The following is a 15,005-nucleotide window of genomic DNA, read 5'->3' on the forward strand; positions in this document are numbered from 1 at the left end:
GTATCCCCTCATAACCGCCTGTCAGGCATGAATTACTGGTGAGTGATGGTCCACAGAGTGGTGCCAGAGATATGATCCCTTATGAGGAACATCTGTTGGAAGTAGAGCTCTGTCGAAGAGGTTCAGCAGCTCTGCGGAAAGACGAATGAAAGGAAACGCACTTCTAATTAACCAACTTGATAGTGATTCATCAATAACGTACGGCCCTGCTGTGAGTGCCAGCCGGGTGGCACAACATCACACACATTGATGATCTGTCTGTGATCAGGCTTCAGTCTCAACAAAGTCCCGAGGCAGGCACGTACCATCCAGCTACACGGTCAATCAAACGGCTGTCAAATTAAGCTTTCTTGATCTTCGAGATCCATCACAGAGCCTCGTTTTGTTGATCTGTATGACTCTGTGGCTCATTCGACAGAGATTTTGGCCATGAATAAAATATGCCGTGAGACTCGGAGGTTGAAACAGAGAGCGATCCCCTTACGAATTTGCGTGGAAGCGGAGTATGAAGGTTGTCAAACCTGATCCACACTGGCAAGGCCAGTGTTTGCCTGTGGTTTATACCTGAAGAGAGAGAGAGCTTTATCTGCCTGGCATCACATCAGATAGATTTCGAGTTGGCGGTGCCAAGCTGGCAGCATCTCCAAGGTTCAGAGAGAAAATAGTCACCTGATCGGTCACCGAGAGCACCTCTCTCTTTAACTACAGGGCTCAGTGGGGACCGTGAATGACAAACAGAGACTGAAAGAGGTGGCACTTCTCACTGTAGTAATATCACACTGAGCACAGAGAATATCATCTGAGGAGTTTCAGCCCATCTGCTAAATGTCATTCATTCAGAGCACATCAACAGATTGTGTTGATATATCTAGGTTTGTGCCAAGGAATACGTGCATCGTTCACAAAGGCTACATGAGTCTATTTTCCACTAATCTCAAAGATAGATGGTGTGATAAGCATACTCTTTGAAAAAGAGCAGACAAGCAAACAAAAGCAGAGTTATGCAACAGACCGCACAAGTAGGCGTACCAGACGTGCATGAGGGCTGCGGTGGTAATATACTTCTTTGTATCCATCCATCCAGACTTCTGCCGCTCGCACGCTGTTGGCCAAGGCCTTGTTTCTCGAATATGGCGCTTTCTTTGGAAACACGTGGCCCACATGAGAGCAAGGATGGATTTCCAGACTCCCTCCACACTGCCAGATCTGAAACACACCACCAAGACAGGAAATTGATTAGCCATCCGTAATGATCCATAGGTAGCATTTTAGGCATCATAGACACACTTGGCTATTACAGACTGTAGGCAATTTAATAATGCTACTGTTAAACACATTTCTACCAACAAAACTTACTTCATATGAAATGTATTACAAAATGTGTGTAATATATCACAAACAAAACAAAGCTTGAATTATTATAACTTGAATTATTCTGTTTAATACGTTAACTCGAACTCTCCCGCCATTGAACTTTAAAATGAACCTTGAGGATTCGCCACCCTATGTCACATGACCATTAGTATCAGCCTCAGACGTCACACCACGTTGGCTGAACGTCTGATGCATATGGCACGCCACACTTATCTGGAAACACTTCAGGAGTTTGGAAGTCGTCATCTGATTGGTTGAATTCTACAGGATGTCCGTGAGACGTGTGTGTCCGCCTGGAAACAAATGCCGGGACTCCAAACTCCATCGTGGAAGAAGAACGCCGTCGTGTTTACAACTGTGACAATGAGCGCTTACCAGGATTGACTAAACGCTGGATTTTCAAAAGTATGTCAAGTTCGCGGCTCCATTGTTGCAGTAAACTTGAACAACGCTTAAGAATGAATGATTTATAGATGCACGTCAGTCTGTTATTACAGGGACATCGACTTCCACTAAACATGACGTGGAACAAAACGAACTGTGATTGGTTGCGTTACATGTCAGTCAAACGTCCTCTAGGGCGGTCCTTGACCAATGAAAGCTGCGATGGAGTCCAGACCTTTTGCTGTCAGTCTGAAGGTCTGGCTACATGAGACTACATGGCCTTAAACGCTAAAATTACTTCCTTGAAGTGTCCATCGCATGCACCCTTCTCTAATGGACTTGTGGAAGGGCCCTTCATGAAGGGATTCAGTTGTTCACTTTCATTTGGAACACCCCTACAAATAGCATCCCCTTCCCGAAGTGCCCTTCAAGGGTGCAAAAACGACACTTGGAACACCCCTCTGATGACATCCCCTAATGAATGAATGAATGAATGAATGAGGTATTTATATAGCGCATTTCCTATGTACTGCTGTACACCCAAAGCACTTTACAATCATGTTAGGGTTCTCTCCTCAACCACCAGCAAAGTGCTATACTACACCATAATTGGCTATTTCGTTGTAGGGGGCGTAACTTGTAGTAGGGGGTGTAATTTGTAGGGGTGAAGTTTGTAGTATTGCAGGACAGTGGTCAGGGTTGAGAAAAACAATATATGCAGATTTTGATTCCTTGCGGTTAAAAACTATGAACAATTCAACCTGTTTTTAGAAAGCAATTTGAAACAAAATTTGAAAAAGCTAAATTACTACATTTCCCACTTTAAACTTCACTGTTTAAAAACACATTTTGTAAAATCGTTCTCTTCTCCTTTAAGGCAATCTTATAATGCACTGCAATCAACAATTTTGAGTCAAAATTCCTGCCTATAGAGCTTTCCACACCTGAGGCCTGTTGCATGAAGCTGAACAAACAAAAGTTTCAGAGTAGGTTTAGAGATGACAAATCCAGATCAATCCAACCTGGTTTAGAACAGGTTCAGCTGTCTCACAAAGCTCGGTATAAACGTTCTCTGTCAACACAGGTTTGAGCCAGAGTTTGCGATTAACTCTGAAGCGTGTGCGACAAACAGCCAATCAGGAACATGGAGAGTGTCAGTGTGATTCACTTCTCGCGAGAGAGATTCTCTTCTGAAGATTAATTGCGTGCCGTTATCATGCAATTAATCGCGTAATTAAAAGCGAACGTTTGAGAAGGCACCTGAAAGAAAATATCAATGCATGATGTGAATCAAAGAAATATGCCTAATAATTATAGGTTCACAAAGAGCTCAAATGAATACACGTTGTTTAAAAGCAAAAGCATATATGAATGCATGTATTTTTATATTAATTTAAAAGTGAAAGGTGCGGATTCTGAAATCCACTGCCAATATATCCTATTTAAATGTATAATCAAAGCCTTAATCAATATTTATCCTCCTATATTACTGTAATGATTTTAATGATTCTTTCCAGTTATGATATTACTTCATATGTGTTTTCTAAAGTTTGTATTTGATCTCTGAGGAGTGACTGAGGGTCTGGCCTAGGGATGTGTGATGTGTCGCTAAACACTTGATAGCAGAACATGTGTCGTGTGTTTGGATTTTGGAGGTATCACACACCCCTAACATGCCAGGAGTAGAGGTCTTCACGGGTCCAAAAATTCATACCCGAACCCGAAGAGACCCGTAATGTGCTTAACGGAACCGACCCGGACCCGTCTATTATTTCAAAAGCTGGACCCGGACCCGTGAAGATCCGAGAAATGCCAAAAACGTAGTACCCGGAACCGACCTGGACCCGTCTATTATTTAAAAGCTGGAACCGAACCCGGCGTGAAGACACAGACCCAACTGGACCCGTTTGTCACATATTCCACAATAACTGATATTAACAAGTCAATAAACAAGTTATGAAAAATATAACTTTTTGTCTTACCTAGCCGTCGTCTCCCTTCCTTGTAACGTTACTTGTGATGCATTACATCCTTGCCAAAAAGTTAAATCCATGTTATTCCTCTCTTGTTATTCCAAGCATGCTTAATTCACTCATCATTTCAGCTTTAAAAGTCCACTTTATGTCACGGTGACGGATGACAAATGCGTCTTTGCAGATTTGCATTTCGACTCGAGTTAACTCGCATAATAACTTTGACTGTTTGCCTTTTTGAACTATAATAGCGATTGCTCGTTCGGTGGCCGCTGACGTCCGCATTATTTATTTGCTATAATCTCTGTGAGCGAGCCTGACCACCAAAACTTTAAGAAATAAGACGGTTCATTCATATTATTATTAAAGTCAATCACAGCGGAAGCTCGGGTTGCCATAGAAATGACACGCGCTTGATACTGCGCACATGCGCGGTGGCTGGAGCAACCTGAAATATGAGCTTTTTTTACGCAATTTGAGCATCATAGAAAACATTTGTGACCGTTCAACTGAGATTTTGTTGCTGATTTTAAATATATTATTTAAATATAATTTCAAATCAAACTTCAACAGTGCGTCACACGTAGACAGCACTTACTTTTTTCTCATGTTTGTCCACAATATGCATGAAGGATGCCCGGACAGAAGAGGTGCCGTGGGTTTAACTTCTTTGTATTCGTTGTTTTTTAGCTTTTTTCACACATCACTCATGAAGGTAACCATTATTATTACCGTGCGCTTGCAGAGAGAGCGAGAGAGAGAGAGAGAGAGCGAGCGCGTGAGGCGAGCGAGAAAGAGAGAGAGAGAGATCGCTCGTGTTTTTCTTCTTTCTTTTTTTTAAACCTTATTTCCCGGCTCACACTTTTCTTATCCTAATTTTACAGTTGCAAGTTACAAAAAACACACAAGTGCTGACTGACTCTGATCACGGGCAGGTGTTCTCCGAGTCCGGATCGACTCGGGTATTGCACACAATGTTAAACAGACCCGGGACCCGTAGTAATAGATTGGGACCCGACCCGGACCCGGCTGATCATTTAAAATATAGACCCGAACCCGTACGGGTCCCGGGTCGGGTCCCGGGTCCACGGGTCTCGGGGGCTCCGTGAAGACCTCTAGCCAGGAGTGCAGTAACAGTGCTTACTCACTTAGCCCGGCTTCCAGATATGAAATATGGATTTGCCTTTCATTTTATATTATATTTTATTCATTTTATATTTAATTTTACTGAAACACTAAAGAATCAAGATGAATATTGCCTGTACCTGTCTGTACCTCTCCCTGAGAGAAAGCACATGTTATCAGTATGTTTTGGGAAACATTCTGGTTAGAACTGGAGCTCGATCAACTCCAACCTTGGAGAGACTGTGTATCTGTGTATGCGCGCAGTATTCTGTGTTACAGATCAGTATTGGATGTGGATTACGGGCCTCCTAGGAGATGGGGGTACTTGTTTTTCTGGACAAGCTGGTGCCCGCTCCAGACCTGGAAGGTCACTATGTGCCTAATTCCAGGGTGAAAGTGTCAACAAGTGATCTATGGAGACGAGCATCTGATTAACTGACAATGTGTGGAAATGTACTATGACTATCTATTTTCTCTTAGCCAATCAGAATCATTCAACCCGCAGTAATGATGTGGCTAGACCTTGAAAACAGTAGAACTGTTGAGAAATTGTATGTACAAAAGGCTGGTAGAGAGGGAGCGCGGGCTATGAACTCCTTGTGAGACTTGAAGCTGCTTCTGCTGAAGAAACTGCAAACTATTCTTCAGTACATTTTTCTTTAATTAATTCCACTCCTGACTACTGGTCTTAATTTTTAATTAAAGCTGCGAGCAGCGATGACGGGCCCAAGCCGGTGGCACCGCCACGCCGGTGGCATCAGCTTAACTGTGCACGGCAGGCAATAGGCATTTAAAATGGGAAAACATAAAAGGACTATGTCAAAGTCATCTGAATTCACCACATTAACTGCAGCAGTTGGTGCTGCTATGACCACAACAGCCACATCTATGAGATCAATTAAATTTATATGAATTTCATGTCAGATTATGTCAAAGGTCAAATTGGAATGAGTTCAGAATACCATTCGAATGCTGATGTTGTTTTATTCTAACACTTCTCTTCATGTGTTTTTGAGCTACCTTAGCTACCGTTTGTGCACCAATCTTATGCACCATAAAACATGCTTTCATTTCAATATGGGTGGTCCAATAAATTCTTTTTAATAAAAAATGTATAAATGGAGCCAAATCACAGAAACTGCAAAGATGATTTTAATATCAGTGTCAGGTAAGAGTAAGATGCGTGTCTACATTTTATGGAAGTTTATTATAAATAGCCACTTTTATAAAATCATGTGAAATTTATGTTTTAATACATTTATATTATATCAGTAAATAATTAATTTAAAGACATGTGCATCATACGTGATCTTGGCAAACACATCACATGACGTTTTTATTTTAAGTGATAGTTATTTGTGATAGCCTATATGAAAGGGTTAAATTATGATCAAAAGAGAAAGGCACACACACACACAATGATAGAGTGAGAGTGAGGGGGAGGGGAAGGACTGAGAGAAAGGCACACACACAAACTCACAGGGTGAGAGAGAGACCCCCCCCACACACACACACACAGATAGAGAGGGGGAAGGGGAAAGACAGGCAGATGGCATTCCATAGACTTAATGGTTTGTATACTGTAAAAACTGTACATTCTATCCCCCTACACTACCCCTAAGCCTACATATCACACACACACACACACACACACACACACACACACACACACACACACTACCCCTAAACCTACCATCACAGAAAACATTCTGCATTTTTACATTTTTATTAAAAAATTGTTTAGTATGCTGTTAAAGCAGAGGTGTCAAGTAACGAAGTACAAATACTTCGTTACCTTACTTAAGTAGAAATTTTGAGTATCTATACTTTACTGGAGTAATTATTTTTCAGCCTACTTTTTACTTCTACTCCTTACATTTTCAAGCAATTATCTGTACTTTCTACTCCTTACATTTTAAAAATAGCCTCGTTACTCCTATTCCATTTCGGCATGTTTTAATTCCGGCTTGTCATTAAAAAAAAAAAAAAATATCCAGATTTGATTGTGGTTGGATGAGAAGGATAAACACAAACCATTCTGACACCCTATTGGGTTGTACGCGATCAATCACGCCTGCACCTGCACAAATCACACACCATGTTGCCAGATAGGGCGGGTTCTCGTCGAAGAGCAGCACGCACTTTCAGCCAATCAGCGATCAGCAGGCACACGAGCTCATTCATGACTTTAGCCGGGGTTTTAGCGCGATAACTCGTAGCTGTATATTCCAGTGATCGCTATACCAGTGGAATAAATACTGTATACAGTTGTATCTTTGTAAAAGTTGTATCTACAGTAAAGAGTGGGAGAGTGACTCAACTCTCAAACGTGACTTACACCTGTGACACGAAGACTCTTTATAAATATAACCGTGACTCCTGTCCATCATCATATACACACTTAGGACTTATCTGCAACTAGCAACACCGACAGCTGCTGAAAGATGTAAAAATCAACCATTAATCCATTTTGACTGTGCTAAGTGCATGTGCCATGTACTTCACGAAAGACATACTGTAGTTTTGTCAAAGCAAAGTTCAACACAAAGGTAAGCGCATTGTTGTTATTTATTTGTTGACGGATTATTGTACAGTATCAATGAATTACGCATTTTGGCAGTGGTGTGTGCATTAACGTGTTAAATGCCTGTTTATTACATTGCTTTTTCCAATCCCTATTTTGGGCACTTTTTGCACGTAAATTGGCTTCTTACTGTTGACATTGAAAATGATGTATGTGTTTTTCTGAGGGATAGCCGTTTTGACAGTTTCTACCTGGACATAGTCATATTTGATCCGTTTTATTGGGATTTGTTTTAATACATTTTTTTATCATCAATGTTATGTTTTAAGGAGATAAAATGGTAACTTGCTTATCAACATTGACTGGTATGGCAATAAAATAATATCACATTATTTTGGCAGTTAAAGGTTTTTTTTTTTTTTTTTTCTTGGAGTGACTAGTTGCCTATAAGTATTGTAAGAGGTGCAAAATTGTTATCAATAACCAGGCATGTTATCAATAACCATTTTTTTAAATATAAATGTACATTTGGTGAGGATTTTGGGCTGGAAATTGTCTACCCAATCTGGCCACACTGATCATACATTCAAAAAATGTTTATTGATAACATGCCTCTGAATTTTGACTTTTTGCACCTTTAAAATATTTATAGACAATTAGTCATCAAATCTTCCGCTCCATGAAACATGTTAATGCTCAGTAGTACACATATGGTTCTTTAATGTATTTGCATTGTCCTAAAATGCGTTCATTTTCAATGGGAATATATGCGGCTGAAACGCAAGTGCATGTAAAAATGTTCAACATTAACTTTTTAATATAACATTATAGTCATTATGGCCTTTAGAAAAATGTTTTTTTGAGGAGGTGGGGTATGCACTGTGGTGCGGCCTAATCTTTTGTCCTTAAAGGGATAATTCACCCAACAATGAAAATTCTGCCATCATTTACTCACCCTCAAGTTGTTGCAACCGGTATGAGTTTCTTTGTTCTGAAGATATTCTGAAGAATGTTTGTAACCAAGCAGATAGAGCAACCATTGACTGCCATAGTAGGGGAAAATACTATGGCAGTCAATGATTGCATATAATCTGCTTGGTTACAAACATTTTTCAATCTTCAGAACAAAGAAACTCATACCGGTTGCAACAACTTGAGGGTTACTTGAACTTGTAAATGATGGCAACTTGAGAGTAAATGATGGCAGAATTTTCCTTTTTGGGGCAACTACCCCTTTAAAGGCATTTTTTCCCCTTACATTACTTTTACTTTTATACTTTAAGTAGTTTTGAAACCAGTACTTTTACACTTTTACTTGAGTAAAAAGCTTGAGTTGATACTTCAACTTCTACAGAAGTATTTTTAAACCCCAGTATCTATACTTCTACCTGAGTAATGAATGTGAATACTTTTGACACCTCTGTGTTAAAGCTATTTTTATTTACGGGGACACATGAAATGTCTTCATAAACCATGATTATGTTGTAATAAACACCCCTCCAACACACGCATTTCTGAGGCTTTGCCCATTTCCACTGACTGACATCTCTGATGTGTGTGTTGAGTTTCAAGCAATTTCAAGCATGCTAAGAGAAATTATACAAATATTCACGTTCAAACCAAAATATCTGACTTCCTGTTGGTCAGAGCTAATGACTGTAAAGTAAAAAATTAACTAATTAATCACATTTTTTTCTGTAATTAATCACGATTAATCGCAAGTTTTTAATATTTTAAGTTTGTAATATTTTGATATTGTAATAATTTCAATTACTCTCCAAATTAATTTAGAAACAATTTAAAGACAGCATATTGTACATTTTTTATGAATGAAGGCCAGTATCACTGATACTAAATTCTCTATGAAACATTAATGACGTTACATTACAGTATAACTGAAAGCTCCCAATTTCAACATTTATTAGGCTTTAAAAAACAACTTTTAATTTAAGTGAACTTAAAAAAATCTTTACATAAACCCAAAATAATAAATGTTATATTTACCCATGGCCTTCCCTGTTATACAGAAATGTAATAGTTATCAAACCTTCCTTAACTGCATAAATAATAAATGAAATATAGATGAATCATCATTAAAGCTACAATTTTCTCTGTTCCCGTTGTTCTTTGATGAACATTAATGACAGGCATCATCAGTGCTCCTGTCACTTTAAGAACAACCGCGGATCTCACGCGCGGTCCCGCGCATCTCATTTCCTCACAACTCTTTAAAGTTCATTTAAGACGTTATTTAACTAATTTAAGACAGTATGAGAATACTCAAAATCCTCTGTGTTATTGTTTGTTCAACAGCAAAAGAGAACTCGATGTGAGCAGGAAACTGACGCGAGTCTATCTATGCGTCGAGTGTGTGTGTGTTTGTGTGTGTGTGTGTGTGTGTCAGTGTCCCTTGATTAGCTGACATGAGACGCATCCACACAGACAGGACACTGACACACACACACACACACACACAGACAGGACACACACACACACACACACACACACACACACAGACAGGACACACACACACACACACACACACACACACACAGACAGGACACTGGCATACAGCGCGCGCTCTTGTGTCTTGTCGCGCTTGGAAGCATTTACATGAATAGGAGCGTGATCATGTAACGCTAAGCAAAAATGGATATAAAAACGGACGCTGTGTTATTTGCGTTAAATATTTTTAATGCGTTAAGCTTCCGTTTCACGTTGACCGAGTTTGGTGGAGATTGAATAAATCACCTACGAGGAGAACGTAAAAACTTAGACCCTGAATTATACAAATATTCACGTTTAAACAAAAACTTTCTGTGAAAAAAGACACTTATAAACAGACACTTGTAGAAAATAATGTGAATTTTTTTTTTAAATAAATTTGAACTATGTCAGTATGAATTTAAAGACAAATGTGTCAAAAGTGATCTTTGCAAACACAGCACATGACCTTCTGTAAAGCACATGTATAGAAAACACACTCACACTCCTGTTTTAAAAAAAGAGTTCTGTCTGAATGAGTACATGAAATCACGGCTGTCAGGTGAAAAGAATTGTAACTCAAATGTCATTTAGAAAATGAGTCCTGTACTGATATAGTGTCATAGTTCATGTCCACATTAACCACTACGTTGTAATACAATACCCATGTCATCATACACATTTGTGTCCTCATAAATCACATAAGCAAGCACAGAGAGAGAGAGAGAGAGAGAGAGAGAAAGGGAGTTTCAAAAATAATACAACACTGCCCCCTTTTGGTGATAGAGGGGAGGGCACACAAACAGTCAAAAACATTATTAAACTTTGACATGTTGCCATGGCAGCATTATTTGAAATATCAGGAATTCATTCATATGTCTCTATCTGTCATGTTTTCACATTATACTGATGAAGTTTGAAGTCAATCGTGTGAAAATAAGATGGTGATTCAAAGCATTTTTGAAAGTGACACACTTCCTGCTGCCAGTTGGTGGCGCTATAACTTTGACTCACAAAAGTCATATCCATGTGATCGGCCTCTTACAACGAACACACAGCTGAAGTTTCATCCAAATCAGTCAATGTTTGCACAAGTTATTACACACTTCCTGTTTACCTTTTCTCGCCATAAATTCGTTGCTTCGCCACGGCCAAACCGTTTAAGATATCAAAAATCCGTTCGCAATTTAGCATCCTCTGTGTCTTGACTTCATGCTGACCGAGTTTGGCACTGATTGAAACAATGGCCTCGGAGGAGTATATTAAATTCCAGAGCATGTGTTTTCAGAACAACCCATATTAGCTCACTTCCTGTTGGGCTGACACGTAACTTAGAGCACGAAAGTTGTTTGGCCCGATGAGGTCTATATGTGTACCGAGTTTCATACATGTACGTGCAAGTGTGTTTGATATATAGACCAAGTTTTCAGACACCACTTTAGGGGGCGCTGTCGAGCCCCCCTGCCACGCCCGGGTACCAGCTTCAGCCCGGCTCTGATGGCCGCGCATTCCGATGTGTGTGCAAAGTTTCAAGAGTTTTTGAGCATGGTAAGGGCCCCAAAAGTGCCCGAGAAGTCGATAAAATAATAATAATAATTAAAGCTGCGAGCAGCGATGACGGGCCCAAGCCGGTGGCACCGCCACGCCGGTGGCATCAGCTTAACTGTGCACGGCAGGCAATATGCATTTAAACAGGAGAATATTTTAGAATCGCTCGAATATGCCACATTTACCGCAGCAACTGGTGCCACTATCACCACAAGCCACACCCATGATGTAATTTAAATCTAGATTAATTTTAATATCATAGGATAAAATAAATAAAAGTTATATTTTCCTGCTCAAAATTTTGTAAGTCCAGAAGGCCAGTATTTAATTCAAGGTGTTTGTAGTTCTTTTTTACTTATTCACACTAAAGTAGGGATGAAACGGTATGGAAATTTAACATCACGATTATAGTGACCCAAATTATCACGGTTATCAATATTATCACGGTTTTGTTCAAACAAGATGAAAGTGTTCAAAAAGAACAGATGCACACACTTAAAACATTTCAACAAGTTTTATATTTGAAATTAAACAAACAACAAATAACTAAAGCAGCTCTAAGCACTTTTTTAAGCTAGATTCTGTGGGATTTCTTTACTTAATGGCCGTCGTCAATAGCAACGCATAACGCATAAATAATAATAATTTGTCGTAAATATAATACCTAATATTATCTCTGTAAATATATTCTCAATAAATATTCTCATCAGTGTTCAGCTACGATGCATTTAAATCAAGCATATTTTGTGTTAGAGCCCAAACAGTATCCAAGTGAAATAATGCATATCCATATTTCCATATGATTTGACAGTTTATTTTATTAAATATCAAAATGTGTGCATCATACCTGACACCTAGATGAACACTTTACAGTCAGTTTTATGACTGTCATTCTCTTTAAATGCTAGTGAAGTTTGGTAACGTTATACACGTTTCAATGTTGTATGTAACTTTGCAGACGGTCCCTAACTTCGCCAGCGTTATGCCAGTCATATCAGATGCGCTGTGGTTCTGCTGTGTTTTTTTTAAACCATTTTACCTAAATCACCAAAATAATAAATGTTATATTTACCCATGGCCTTCCCTGTTATACAGAAATGTAATAGTTATCAAACCTTCCTTAACTGCATAAATAATAAATTAAATATAGATGAATCATCATTAAAGCTACAATTTTCTCTGTTCCCGTTGTTCTTTGATGAACATTAATGACAGGCATCATCAGTGCTCCTGTCACTTTAAGAACAGCCGTGGATCTCACGCGCTGTCCCGCGCATCTCATTTCCTCACAACTCTTTAAGTTCATTTAAGACGTTATTTAACTAATTTAAGACTCGAATATGAGAATACTCACAATCCTCTGTGTTATTGTTTGTTCAAGAGCAAAAGAGAACTCGATGTGAGCAGGAAACTGACGCGAGTCTATCTATGCGTCGAGTGTGTGTGTGTGTGTGTGTGTGTGTGTGTGTGTGTGTCAGTGTCCCTTGATTAGCTGACATGAGACGCATCCACACAGATAGGACACACACACACACACACACACACACACACACACACACACACACACACACACACACACACACACACACACACACACACACACACACACACACACACACACACACACACAGCATACCAGCATAGCCATACAGTTTAAGTTCACCTACACTTTATATTAATAAAAAGGTTTACAGTGCAAATACTGTTGTTGCATATACTGTGCATAAAATTTGAAAACATTTGCAAAAAACACCACTGTATCATTAATTTTTTTTTAAACCTTTAAGTAACCATTTTTTAAACATCTATAAACATTACTTTTACATAGATAGACGGACCAGATATTCCTAACACTTTGGGAATACTTAAGGGTTACTAGTTGTTTTGTAAACTGTCTATAAACATTATCTGGATGGTTATTATAAAGTTGCAACCGATGACTATAATACCTTGTTAAATAGTTAATAAACAGTACCAGTAAAACGTGGGCAGTACCAGTAAAACATGTAAACAGTACCAGTCAAACATGTGGGTTGTCCTGATACTGTACTTCAAAATGTAACAGTGTAAAAATTGCCACAGAATAAAGTAATTGTTCAAGATCTATTGGTAACTCATAAAAATAATGTCATATTTGCATAAACTGTCTACTACCGTATATATCCCGACACTAGCACATTAAGATAAGCTATGAAAAAAATCATGTTCCTCTGCCTCTTTCTGGTTAAATAATGTTTATAATAATTGTTAATATAGCATGCTATATTAACTATTCCAGGTTATTTATGCATAGCATAAATAATAGTTAGTAGAGCATGCTATGCCACTTTCATCAAAACCTATTACAAAGCTATAGCAATCTCATGTCATTCCGTCTTTTCGAAAAAAAAGTTGCACTAACTGTTCGTTACAAGCAGCATTTGCCGTCAGGCAGGTAACGATAGCTAACATAAACATATTTTTGCTAGCCTACCTGCTGCAAACTTACACTTTTTTTGTACAAGACAAGTAGAGCTATTTTATCCAGTGTAATTTATCACATACCACTATCTTGTTTTTTCTTATCCTCCTCTTCCTTTCTCTATTTTCTTTTCTGGCTTCCTGAAGCATAAAATTCCGCTTAAAATCCGAAGATTTTGTATTTTGCCGCAGCAGAGATCGCGTGGTTGGCTGGCTGCTGTCAGCGACTTCTGAGAGGGGCCCCTTAAGGGGGATCCCGATAGCAGTGTCATTGCACTTTACTGCATTGACTATCAATGGGGCGCTCACACAGTTTGTCGTTTCATTTTATTCTTAACCTGTCGCTGTCTTGGGGCCCCAGGCCAGCTCGAGGCCCCAAGCAATTGCTTGGTTTGCCTGCCTTGTCGCGACGGGCCTACACACACACACACACACACACACACACACACACACACACACACACACACACACACACACACACACACACACACACACACACACACACACACACACACACACACACACACACACACACACACACAGAAAGAGAGTTTAAAAAATAACACAACACTGCCACCCTTTAGTGAGGGGAGGGCAGACAGAGAATAAATATTCAGAAGAAATATATTAAATAAAATAAATATATTGATCTGAAAAATAGTATGATTATTTTAAAGCTATTTGGTTACATTTTAATAAAACATTGTTTTAGTATGTTTTTAAACACACACACATACACGTTGTAATACCAGTGTAATACCCATGTCATTATACAAATTTGTGTCCTCATAAATCACAAACAAGAGAGAGAGAGAGAGAGAGAGAGAGAGAGAAACAAGTTTTTTTTTTATCCTGCTTCAAAACTAATACAATGCTGCCATCTTGTGTTCATTGAGGGGAGAGCAGCAGACAGAGAATTTCTGTTCCCCTTTTTTGTCCTTATTTAATCCCTCGCCATGGAAACACCGTTTGAGATATCCAATATCCGTTCACATTTTAGCATCTTCAGTATCTTTGTTTCATGTTGACCGAGTTTGGTGGAGATTGAATAAAACGCCTACGAGGAGAACGTAAAAACTCAGACCCCGATTTAACCAAAAATTTACCTTCAAACCAAAATATCTGACTTCCTG

General features: G+C 39.0%; 1 protein-coding gene across 1 annotated transcript in view; it reads right to left on the reverse strand.

Moving 5' to 3' along the window:
* The window catches only part of galnt12 (UDP-N-acetyl-alpha-D-galactosamine:polypeptide N-acetylgalactosaminyltransferase 12), a 41,527-nt gene that overhangs the window by 15,192 nt on the left and 11,330 nt on the right, over nucleotides 1-15,005 (reverse strand). Inside the window, exon 6 of the mRNA XM_079830009.1 lies at nucleotides 1,030-1,206. Within this exon, the coding sequence (XP_079686135.1) occupies nucleotides 1,030-1,206 (177 nt within the window). The remainder of the gene's footprint in view (nucleotides 1-1,029; nucleotides 1,207-15,005) is intronic.

The sequence above is a fragment of the Gobio gobio genome, assembly GCF_949357685.1.
Source record: "Gobio gobio genome assembly, chromosome: 11".
In the NCBI taxonomy this organism is placed as follows: domain Eukaryota; kingdom Metazoa; phylum Chordata; class Actinopteri; order Cypriniformes; family Gobionidae; genus Gobio; species Gobio gobio.